The sequence below is a fragment of the Podarcis gaigeae genome (genome assembly GCF_964106915.1).
Source record: "Podarcis gaigeae genome assembly, chromosome: Z".
In the NCBI taxonomy this organism is placed as follows: Eukaryota; Metazoa; Chordata; class Lepidosauria; order Squamata; family Lacertidae; genus Podarcis; species Podarcis gaigeae.
The window spans coordinates 23,192,711-23,204,944 of NC_139691.1; the positions used below are offsets into that span (position 1 = coordinate 23,192,711).

Sequence of the window (12,234 nt, forward strand, 5' to 3'; positions counted from 1 at the left end):
TAGCAAAACAGAGGTTAAACTAACCTGTTATAAGAGCGCGGGGAGCGTTCGCGCGACTTACATACGTGGTACCTCGGGTTACATACGCTTCAGGTTACGCTAACCCAGAAATAGTACTTCAGGTTAAGAACTTTGCTTCAGGATGAGAACAGAAATCGTGCTCCATTGGGCGCGGCGGCAGCAGGAGGCCCCATAGGCTAAAGTGGTGCTTCAGGTTAAGAACAGTTTCAGGTTAAGAACGGACCTCCGGAACGAATTAAGTACTTAACCCGACGTACTGTATATGCACCGCCGCGTTCCTCCATGAGGACATGATGAAGCGAAGTGTATGCGTTCGCGGACCTATGGCTCTTTTAATCTTTAGAATTTATATGGGGCTTTTGAACCAGTCAACGATCAAGGTACTTCTCATACAACAGCCCCAGGAAGGTTATCCAGTGTCAGCCCCACTTTTCCAGTTCAGAAGGCAGAGAGTGAAAAATAAATCTTGCTTAAAGCGCCCCTGGCAGGCGGGAAATTTGGAGCAGGGTCTTTCTATTCCTAGCGCAATGTGGCAGCTACTGCAGTACGCTGGCTCAGCTTCATTAACGTGTGACCCCGAAATTCCAGATCCCCCCCCCATTGATGCCTAAGTTCAGTGCTAATTTGTGTCGCGAACCCGTTTTGTGCCGCCCCTCAAACTGAATAACTGACACTCAAACTGGGGTTGCAAGTAAATGTCCCAAAATCCAACCTTGACGATTGATTCCAAACTGGTGCCAAAGTAGTGCACTGGTTTGGTGCTATAATTTGGTGCTGTAATGCCAAAAAATCCAACCTTTTCTAATTGACTCCAAACAGGTGCCAACATTTTGTGCCCCAAACCCCACATTTTGTGCTGCCTCCTAAACTGAGTAATTGACACTCAGACTGGGGGCCGCAGGGACACCCCAAAACCCAACCTTGTCTGACTGACTGCAAACTAATGCAAAAGTTGTACAAATGCTTTAGCAGTAATCTTTGGCATCGGATTGGAGGGGGGTCTGGAATTTCTGGCTCACACATTAATGAAGCTCACCGACTCTGTAAATGGCTGGGTGTGCAGCTGGGAAACACACAGCTAATCTGGCTGCCCAGCTGATGTGCCCATCTAGTTTACAGTGGTGCCTCGGGTTACATACGCTTCAGGTTACATACGCTTCAGGTTACAGACTCCGCTAACCCAGAAATAGTGCTTCAGCTTAAGAACTTTGCTTCTGGATGAGAACAGAAATCGTGCTTTAGCGGTGCGGCGGCAGCAGGGGGGGGGATTAGCTAAAGTGGTGCTTCAGGTTAAGAACAGTTTCAGGTTAAGTATGGACCTCCAGAACGAATTAAGTACTTAACCCGAGGTACCACTGTATATGTAAAACAAACACACAAACATTGCAAGAAGAAAATATGCACAGAAAGGAGAATGCTATGCCAGAAACAGCTTCAGTGATGGGTTTTCTACTTGCATTGCTGGTTTGGGACTAGTGTGTGAGTGTGTGTGTGTTTCATTTTGAAACCATAGGGGAACATTCAACATTGGTATGCCTCACCTCCTGCTGGCTGAAGTAGCACAGCCTGCCAACCGTCCCCTGCCTCATTCTGCTGCATTGGTATGCCTTGTCTTTTTGTCTTCCAGTTTACATACATGAATAGTTGTGTACATTATTGAAAAGAAGTGGGTACCCTTCTCTTTAAAAGACAAAACAGGCACAGATAAGCAGAACTTGAATGCAAGTTCATTATTGCAGTGGTAAAACAAGGCTCATTTTTGCCTAGGTCAAAGATCCAGTTTGGCACACACACCCCATGCACATTTACACACACACACACACACACACACACACACACACACACTAGGAGTCTCAGTGGTGCCCTTCTGGAAGCTTCACGCTGTGGAAGATCACCAGCATTGCATACCAAAGGTCCCAGGTTCAATCCTTGGCATCTCCAGCTAGGAAAGCCTCTTATCTGAAGCCCAGGAGAGCCACAGTTAGTCAGTGTAGGTAGGCAGTATTGAATAGGCCGGAATTAGGCCTTCAGTGGGGGGAGGCATCTTTGGAACCCACTCCCTTTAAATATCAGATACAGACTTTATTTGTTCTTTCCACACCTGTTGCAGATGTTCCTTTCTTAACAGTCCCTTCTAAATGAATATTGGAATTGGATTTGAAATTGAATATATATGTGTGTGTGTGTAATCGTTGTTGTTGCAGTTGTTTTGCGTGCAATTCAATTATGTTTTTATTGCATTGTAAATTACTTTGTGATGGATGTTCCTTAGGAAATGATTCATAAATGAAATAAATGTTAGCCAGCCTGCTCTGCTCACAGCCAGAGGGAAGGCAGCTATCTTGGCAAAGGCCACACAAAAGTTTGGAGCCAGCCTTGTATCAGTGACAAGGCAGAAGCCCCCCTGCTCCGGGCAAGGAGCTTTAGATTAATAATGTACTGTTATGTACAGTAAAGTTGAAATTAAGCACACTCAGTATGGCAGCAGCCTGTATGACTGCAGCCACCAAGCAACCAAATCACGTAACTCCCAACACTTGTGCACAATGCAAGATCTCCTTTGATATCCCTGTCTGCCACAAGTAGACTGAGCAAGCTTTGTAACATCTGTCCAGCCCTATCTGTCTAGGCTGTTTTGTGCCCTCGTTATATGCTAATCTTTCAGGTGCTGAAATAAAAATACTCAGCATTTTCCTAAAAGGGGAAGAGCCTTCAGTATAACTTATCCTTACCTTGCATAGTAAACATACCCTTCTCATTACATGCCAGCCTGATATTGCACACACAAATACAACATTATCCCATCAAGAATTAGGAGCACAATGCCTGAAAAAATCATGAATGGCCAGCTACTGGGAACACGCAGGACAAGATTAGTATTGTGCAATCTATGCCAATGGTGCAGATTTGACTGGTCATTATACCAAGGGCTTTTACAGTCTAAAATAATGTCATTGGAAAACCAGGCAGGTGGTGTAGAAATGTTTTAAATATCATATTTTTCCATGTATAAGACGACCTCTCTTTTTTTTTTTACCCCAAATCAGTATTTTTGGGTTGCCAAAGTTGTTGATCACCCATGTACAAGACAACCGCCCATTAAGAAAATGCCTTATACTGTACACAAAAAAGTAGTAATTGTGGGAAAGCCTTTCCATTTAGTATCAGTAGAATCACTGAAGCCAGTGTGATTCTTGATACCAGTGTGTTTTATAGAGGTTCCGTCAGGCTAGGACGCGAGAAGATTCAAGGTCCCACTTAGCCATGAACCTTCAGCCCATCAGTATCAGCCTAACCTACCTCACAGGGTTGCTGTACGTGATAGAACACCATTTTTGTTGCCTTACGCCAGGATATAAATGAAGGAAACTACATTGCAGAAACTGTGTTCCAAATTAAAATAGGTTAAAGTAGTTTTATACAGCAACAGTTGTTGTCGGCATCAATCTCAAGATAGTGGATTGTGCTCCCAGGGGTGAAGTCAAACCATGGTGTTGGTACCTAAGTGACCTCTCCAGAGCAGTGACCAAGCCTGGGCAGTGTGTGGAGGTCCTGGGCTTCCCAGATGACAAGACCACCCTCTCGGCCTCACTGATGTAGTCCAAAGAAAAGCAGAGCAATATGTTTGGCACCAGCTTTGTTGGAGGAGTTGCTGGAAGGAAGTGTACAAGGCGCCATCCAAACACCTTAGGGACAGGTTTGTGTAGGGTTTACTGCTTAGCCTTTTCTTCTCCCAAAATGTCCTGCAAGGCAGCGGGTATTGATTTTTCCTTGGGTGCACTCCTGAAGCCTTTCACAAATGAGTATAGCCGTATGGCAGTGGAGGTTTAAGATTAGAGTTTTCCTTTTCCTAGATGGGCTACCTTCCCAGGCTGATGAGCCCCATCTGCCCCTCACTTCCATCTGCAGCAGATGCAGAAACTGCCTCCTTGAATGTTGGACCCACTACTGGGTCCGTTCAATCTGCTGAGCCTGTCTTTGCATGCAGGGGTAGTTCCTAACTCTCTTGAGGGTTTGAGACCCATTGGCTACCCTCACCTGGCTTAGCTGGCCAGCTGAAATTATTTCCTATGGTATGGCATGCTGACAGCTTCTAGGAGCCAGAGCTGAGAGCTGAGTGCAGGGTGGGGATCAAAGGTGGACACATCCAGTGTCTACCCCTCCTATACCTACTACATCCCACAGCAGCAAATTTGTATTAGTTGTGCTCCATATAGATGGCCAGGAAAGTTTGACTGTTAGGCTAATTTGGCCTTTGGTCTGACTTGACTAAGCACAGCCATTTTTAGGTCTTCAATGTCAAGGTTAAAGCAAGCATTCAGAAATGACTGAGAGGAAGAGGAGGAGGAGGAAGAAGAAGCAGCAGCAGCATTTGGATTTGATATCCCACTTTATCACTACCATAAGGAGTCTCAAAGCAACTAAAAATCTCCTTTCCCTTCCTCCCCCACAATAAACACTCTGTGAGCTGAGTGAGGCTGAAAGACTTCAGAGAAGTGTGACTGGCCCAAGGTCACCCAGCAGCTGCATGTGGAGGAGCGGAGACGTGAACCCGGTTCACCAGAGTCACCATCAGTTTTCAAGGGCCTCTATATCCTCCAAGCATTAGTCTGGAGGCCAGAACAATCCCAACACCTCACCTTGTGGCTGATCAGACTTCAAAGTGCTGGTTGACAATCCTGAAAAATAAGGTTATCACTTGTATGGATCAATGAATGATCTCAATATTATGGATGGAAAGACTGAAGCATTTTATTCAAGAGGTAGATTAGGGCATGACCTGAAGGCACATGAAGCTACTGCTCAAGGAGATCCAGGTCTGGTCAATACTTGAATGGGAGGCTGCCTAGGAACCACACGTTCACTGAGCTTTGATGATAGAAGATAGGCAGAATAGAAATGTACAAAAATAAACAGTCTGACCAGCAGGGGGCAGTTGCTTCAGGGCTATGTTAAGACTGCAAGTTGACTTTCCCCTTAGTGCATATTAAGTACCGTATACATGGATGCAGCACTTGTGAACACAGCCTGTTTACGGACTGTTGTCTGGTTGGATCCTATAAAGAAACCAAAGCAACAGAAAAGCTCTCATCGCAAAAAAATGGTTCACCAGTAAATTATTTCCAAAAGCAATTCACACTGGAAATACTTAGCATCCATATGTTGGCTAAAGGAGACATAGGGCAATGCAGGAAGTCACAGACACAAAGCTTAATTAGTTTTTTATTTTAAAAACTTCAAGGCATGAGATCATCCTATTTAAAAAGTGGCCGTTAATTCGTAAACTGAATAGAAGTATTGAGGACTTAATTAAAATGCATACAGTTTAACAAGTTTCATGAGTTACGAATAATTATAAACAAAAAATTCACAAGATTACAGAATGTGAACATATTTTAATGCAATGTTGTTTACTAAAATGGTACAATTATTTACACCATGTATCAACCCACTGACCCCTTCCCCTTATTGCTCAATTCTAGTGTTTTCAAGTGAAAGTGATCAGTCATTGTCAGGAAATTAAAATGCAATATTCACAGTTGAGCATGTAGAGTTCTGAATCTTAAATCAGGACAAGAAAATGGATTTTTGAATTTATCAGTGTTAGTCATATTCAGGAACAGACCCACTGAAATCAATGGGTTTTTCAATGGGTCGGTTTCAAGTGTGACTTAACATAGGATATCTATAATACATTCCACAGTTTGGGGTGGGGCAGAGCCTCCCAGTTCTGCAATACTGATGCAAATTGAACAACCAGTATACATATTATATACAAAATAAGGTGGTACACTTCTGGACTGTACCAGAAGTCTGCAGGTGTGCAGTATCCAATATATGAATGCTCTCCCAAATTAAAAAAAAACCATACATGTAGTAAAATAGTGCATCAAGGAGATAGTGTGGCCCACCCCCTGTGGTTCTAGTTTAGTACATGCAGAAAGCTTTGTTACTTATAATTTGGAACATATGTAGGACACTCCTCACCTATGGAATTCTACCACCTCTCCTATACCATACAAAATGGCTTTAAACCTTGTAGGGAACAACAGCATAAAATCAGTGACAGCGTTTGGCTTGGGTTTTCCAGTTTGCCAATGAAATTCCATAGCTTTATGTATACAGCTCTGTACATCTGAAATGTTCAAGGCACTTCCTCTTCCACTACTTGGGCATGTTACTATAGATCAGAGATGGGTAAGCCTGCAGCCTTCCATATGTTACTGGGACCACAGCTCCCATCATTGGCCATGCTGGCTGGGACTAACAGGTGTTGGGAGTCCAACTTCTGAAGGCCTACAAGTTTCCCACCTCTGCTGTAGATCTACTTGACTGTTACAGGTTATGAAAAAGAAAAGAGGAGCTTCTGTTGTGGGAATGGCCCAACCGCACACAAAAAATCAAATAAAGAGGCAGCATGGAAGGAGCAACCAATTCAAGATGTAAAGCACTCGAAACAGCACTAGGGAATGCTGAAAACACAGTAGGGAATGTGAAAACCAAGGAGATGCTCCACAGAATCATTTGTAAAGCCATTAAGTATACTGGGATGCACCTCTCAGGTGGTGTGTACATTAACTTAGAATAGCAGAACAGCTTGAGCAGAACTTGGGTTTTTACAGAATTAGACTCTGGGGTGGTATTCTGTCCTCACAATCCTACTCAAAGTAGACCCACTGAAATTAATGAACCCATTAGTCATATCCCTTACCCTAATTTCACTGGGTCTACTCTGTGTACGGCTGGAGTTAAATTCTACCCCAAATATAATTTACTTTCAGACTGAAGGCTACGTGGTTCTATCTTACAAACATTTGGATATTAAGAAAAAGATGACCAGATCATGAGCCAAGTAAAGTCTTCCACATTCATGGGTATTGAATACAATGTTCTCAAGTGTTGGAAGGGAGAGGTGGACAGTAATAAGGATGGGGGTGGGAAAATCATCCACGGGCTGCATCTTGGCTCCCCATGTGGAACCCTCAATCCTAGAGCAATCTGAAGGTGAAGAGGAAGTCAGGTTTGGGGCAATCTTTGTAGCTTTACACAAAGCTCCTGCAGCTTACTGAAAACTGAAAGGGCTGACATCCCCATTCCTCATAACATTTCACTGCTGTTGAATCAGTATGAGGACAAGAGGAAGGGGGGAGGCTCACACTGTGTACACATGCCTCAAATACTACCCCGAATAGGATGAATTGGGTAGTATTTTACATCTGTAAAAATGCAATACTTACATTATTTGAATCAACAAAATTCTGCATGCTACTATTAGTAGTAACACTGTTGGGCCATTTTTTTTTCATTAGAAATTGAATTAACAAACATTTGGCTCTTGTACACCTAACAGGTAACACGTATGGACCCTTTGTCAGACAAACTTTGGAATTCAACTGAGCTTTTAAACTGTCTGAGACTTGGAAGATTTGTAACCTAATCCTACAAAAGAGGAAAAGAGAGATTAATTGGAAACAAGTCACACTAGTGTCTATGGAATTAGCTTCTACATAATATGAGCAGAATGGGAAGGTGGAGGTGTTTTTGTACAAGTCTTAATTTAAGACATACTACCAAAATGAAAAAGCTCCAAGCCTGGCACAATGTTATGATTATTTGAAGCAAGAATGGGGTGGGTTGAGACTACTGAGCAAAGTATAACTACTGAGCAAAGAAATGACATGCATCTAAAAAGACACATGGATAGTATTCAGAATTCATTACAAAGAGTGTCAAACACACACTCAAATCTGCTCAGTGCTAAGAAACTATCCAAAGAAAAACTCACAGGGGGAGGGGAATAATAGTAAGATTTGTGGGGTTTGGGCTATTCTGTGATATTTGAATGTGACAGTTAATGCACTGTAACACAAGAAGCTTCAGCTACATCAGGCAAGAAACAATATTTAGAGTTACGCTTTTTGGCAATACTGTACATAACTCTCAACACCCTTTATAATGAATGGGAAACCACTACACTGCATTTCACACTGTGCCACAGTATTTGGCTATTCAAATATTCATTCTGCTTTCCAATACTCCTCTGTTCAATACCATGAACATTTTAACAGAATGTGAAATACCTACACTGAGTAATAAAAATGTCTAAGTAGCAAGCAGCACCTCAAAAGTTCTATTTAACTGATATTACATTTTTAATACTCAGTGTTCCATTTTAAAATCCAACTGGATAGCTCTTGCCATCAGGAATTTCCTCCCGGAGCCAGAAGCCTGGGCATCACTAAATATTTCAAGGTTCAAGTTATGCCACATACCTTAGAATCCTTTGCTTTCGCAGCTGTGCAGTGTAAAGCATACTAAGGAGCACCCCATTCAAGTCCATGATATTAAGGATTCCATAGGCACTCTGGTGCATGCACAGAGCTCCAAGTAAGCAATGGCTCCACCATTCTACTAAATGGGCAACCCTAAGCATGCAAGTGGTATATGCATACATAGATGCATGCAAGTTCTTGATGAAACAGGAGCTCTGGTCTGCACAAGAAGCTGCAATGCAAGGCTCATGATGGTGGTAGCTTGCTTTCTTCATCGCCACTGTTACAGCAGAGCCACAAGCAAGCAACATAAAATTGCAGGCACCTTCCGATCCCATTTTAGTCACAATTATAGCAACATACTGGGGTAAAACTGGAATATGTAGTGTGAAAATACATGTAAACCAAACATTCCAGAGTCAAAGCTAACATATTCATCAAAGAAATATTTCTGATGAATTTTTGGCTTCCCAATTCTTGAATCCTACCCTGCACTCATTAGAGGCTTTTCGGGTATAAGTGGCCTTTTGTGTTCAATAATATTCAGTCCACTGGACAGAGAGATATCCAGAGATATTCATGGAATCATAGATGAACACCTCACCTCCAAAATCAACTTGTCAATGAAAACCAAGCAAGGCAAGAGCCACCAAGCTGAGTGCATGTCTTGACATATAATTATTCAAAGAGTAAGTTATTGAAATAGAGGAACCTGGTAGCTTCCAGATCTGCCATGCTATTTCAGTAGTACAGCTTACCCAGATTCTTTGAACTTTTTTAGACGGATAGTCTTCATAGAAGGATGAATCATGTTGAACAAAATAATATTATAAGAGAATACCCAAGTACAACTCTGCTAAAAAATTATTTTCTTTACTGTATTTCAGTTCTGCCATAGTCCTTAAAACATAATGTAGATTACAATCCTACTCACTACAATGTCTACTCAAAGATAAGTCCCATTGAATCCAATGAGGTTTCAATGGTAAGTGGAGTTAGGATTGCAACTTTAGAGTAGACCATACTCAGGGGGATTTTTGATGTTCTCTCCATGAAAGCAGACACTCACCCCAGTGCCATATCATAAAATGCATTTGAAAGTTTCCCCAGTTTCAATGGAAGCTAAGAGGCATGATGTAAGAATTTCAAGCCAATAATCCCATTGGGTTTGTGACACCTTGGAGATATACAGGTGTTGCAATAATACCTTTATAAATGTGATACATTTTCGCATTCATTTACTAACAAAGTGCACCTGAGCGGGACTTTTGGTAGTAAGCACAAACCCATTATTGGCTTCATAGTATGGCACACTAATGGGTCATACAATCAGAAGAATGCTTACAGACATAATTCATAATAAATCTATGTAGAACAAATGTAAAACAATAGGAATTATATTACATTTTGTAAACCTTCATGTAGTATCACACTTAACATTATACAATGAGGCAATAGTTATAGACCCATTGTCTATATTGCAAATGAACCCTCACCTTGCTTCCAAAATGTAAAATGAGCAACTTTGCAAGTGCAGGACAAAACCAGTGAGCTGTTCATTGCAAGTCTTATACAACTGGATTATCAAAACTGTATTAATAGTTACTGAAAGCTAACCTTGGTTGTTTCTGTCAAGAATATAAGGTAGTGTGAAACTGATGTACTGTGTCAAAAAAGGCTACAAGCAGCACTGATTCTATATCAATAGTGGCTATTATATCTGTAGTGACAACTCTGCATCATTAAAGAAGTTTAAAATAATAATTCAGGGTACACACAGAAGCCTCATTATTTAACATTAAAAATGTGCAAATTGTTTTCTTCTTAAAACAAAAGAAAGTAACATAGCAACAAAGCTTCTCTACTAAAGAACACCTTTGTGTTTAAAAATCACAGAATAGTAGACCATCTTCTCTCCAACATCCCCTACAAGGCACTACAGGTAGGAAACGACAGATAACATGAAAGGTAATACTGCTCCTCAGTCAGGTCGAAATATGGGATATTTTGGTAAGAATTCTATTAGTATTACCTATAGAAGGGGAAAAAACACAAACATATATTAACCAATACATTCAGCTCATTAGCGTACAGAATATTAGTCAAGCTACAAGTAATTAAATATGTTGGGTAAAATCACGGACAGTACTTTATACCAAATCAATCACTGGCCCATTTAATTCAACTCTTCTATACTGACTGTGCTAAGGCTGTTGGGTGCTAAGGCCCATGGTGAAGTGTACCCAATTGACAATACAGTGGTACCTCGGGTTACATAGTGCTTCAGGTTAAGAACTTTGCTTTAGGATGAGAACAGAAATCATGCTCGGGCAGTGCAGCGGCAGCAGGAGGCCCCGTTAGCTAAAGTGGTGCTTCAGGTTAAGAACAGTTTCAGGTTAAGAACGGACCTCCGGAACGAATTAAGTACTTAACCTGAGGTACTACTGTATTTCAGACCTTGCTCCCCCTAGTGGATCCTGAAGGTGCTTTTTAACTGAATCTAACTTGGCAGTTTTCATCTTCTGAGTTACAGCTGCTTTCCGGTTGTTTATTCCTCAAGTGGCACCACCAACAAAGGGAGAGTTATCAGCAGTTTTGTTGCCTTATATAGCACTTGAATGATCAGTGCAATGTGGGAAATGAAGCTTCTGCAACAATGTGGCAAGTCCATAAAAAGGGAAGCTTGAAACTTCCCTGTTCACAAACTTGGCAGCCACTGTGGCACCGTGCACAACCTCCTCATGCATGACACCTGTGAGCAAGTACAGGGCTGGTTACAACAGGTGACTCTGCCAATCTGAAAACTTTCCTGAACAAGTTACGCCCCTAAACACATGCAGAGGTCCTAACTAATCCAGGAGGAGGTGAATAATTCAGCACTAAAGGCTACATATATGCATGTAACTGAAAATTCCCTGAGTGCCACAGCACCCCCAAAAGGGCGGGGGGTTGAGTCAGTTTTTAAACTTACTACACAGAAACCCATTCCTTCACTCTCAATCTCAAATGTTCAGAAATTTCAGTACGGTTCTGTAAAATTCAAAAGATATAGACCTTGTAATGGAAGGTACATGGCTAATACCTTGTTGCTACAACCAGCTTGCTTAAGAGCCACAGCTGAAATCTGTGATTTTAAAAAAGTCTGACGGGCCAGTCTGCATCACCTCAGGACCTAAGATGACCACATTTACTTAAATATATATATGAACCAGAATGGTTAATGATGGGAGGGGGGATGACAACGGCGACAAAGGTAAATGTAGATTCATGATATCCACAGGACAAACAGACAACTTCAGAAGAAAATCAATCTGCACCATTAGCAGCATGAGGACCCAGTGCCAAAAAAGTGGAAGTCCAATACAGCATGTACGGTAACTGGTGAAACCAACATATATGGAATGAACAGAAAGGAAAGGGGACGGGGGGGGGGGGGTAGGGAGGAGAGGAGAGGAGAGAGACAGCTCTTTCCCACCTATCTAATTTGCACCACATGAGTAACTGGAGGCAAGGAACTGGTCTGAAACTACAGCTTGGAAGCACAATACAGTGGCAACTCGTTTTACAGACGCTTCAGGTTACAGATTCCGCTAACCCAGAAGTAGTGCCTCGGCTTAAGAACTTTACCTCAGGATGAGAACAGAAATCACGGCGGCAGTGGGAGGCCCCATTAGCAAAAGTGGTACCTCAGGTTAAGAACAGTTTCAGGTTAAGAATGGACCTCCAGAACGAATTAAGTTCTTAACCCAAGGTACCACTGTATCATATTAACCATTCATCTCAATGCTACCAACTTTCTTCAAATGTTGAAATAAGGCAGACTTTTTGGAAAAGAGAGTGCCCCAGTGAATTAAACAGACGGATACATAACCAATCCTATCCAGGTTTACTTAGAAGGATTTCCTACAGATTTCAGTGGGGCTTATTCCCAAATTAGTAT

At 41.9% G+C, this 12,234-nt stretch overlaps 1 protein-coding gene across 2 annotated transcripts in view; it reads right to left on the minus strand.

Moving 5' to 3' along the window:
• Positions 1 to 5,227: 5,227 nt before the first annotated feature.
• LOC310836770 (cysteine-rich hydrophobic domain-containing protein 2-like) overlaps positions 5,228 to 12,234 on the minus strand; it is a 31,624-nt gene continuing 24,617 nt past the window's right edge. For both annotated transcript variants that reach the window (XM_083722630.1, XM_083722629.1), the window contains one exon: positions 5,228 to 10,326. In XM_083722630.1, coding sequence (XP_083578756.1) covers positions 10,276 to 10,326 — 51 coding nt within the window. In that variant the 3' untranslated portion in view covers positions 5,228 to 10,275. The remainder of the gene's footprint in view (positions 10,327 to 12,234) is intronic.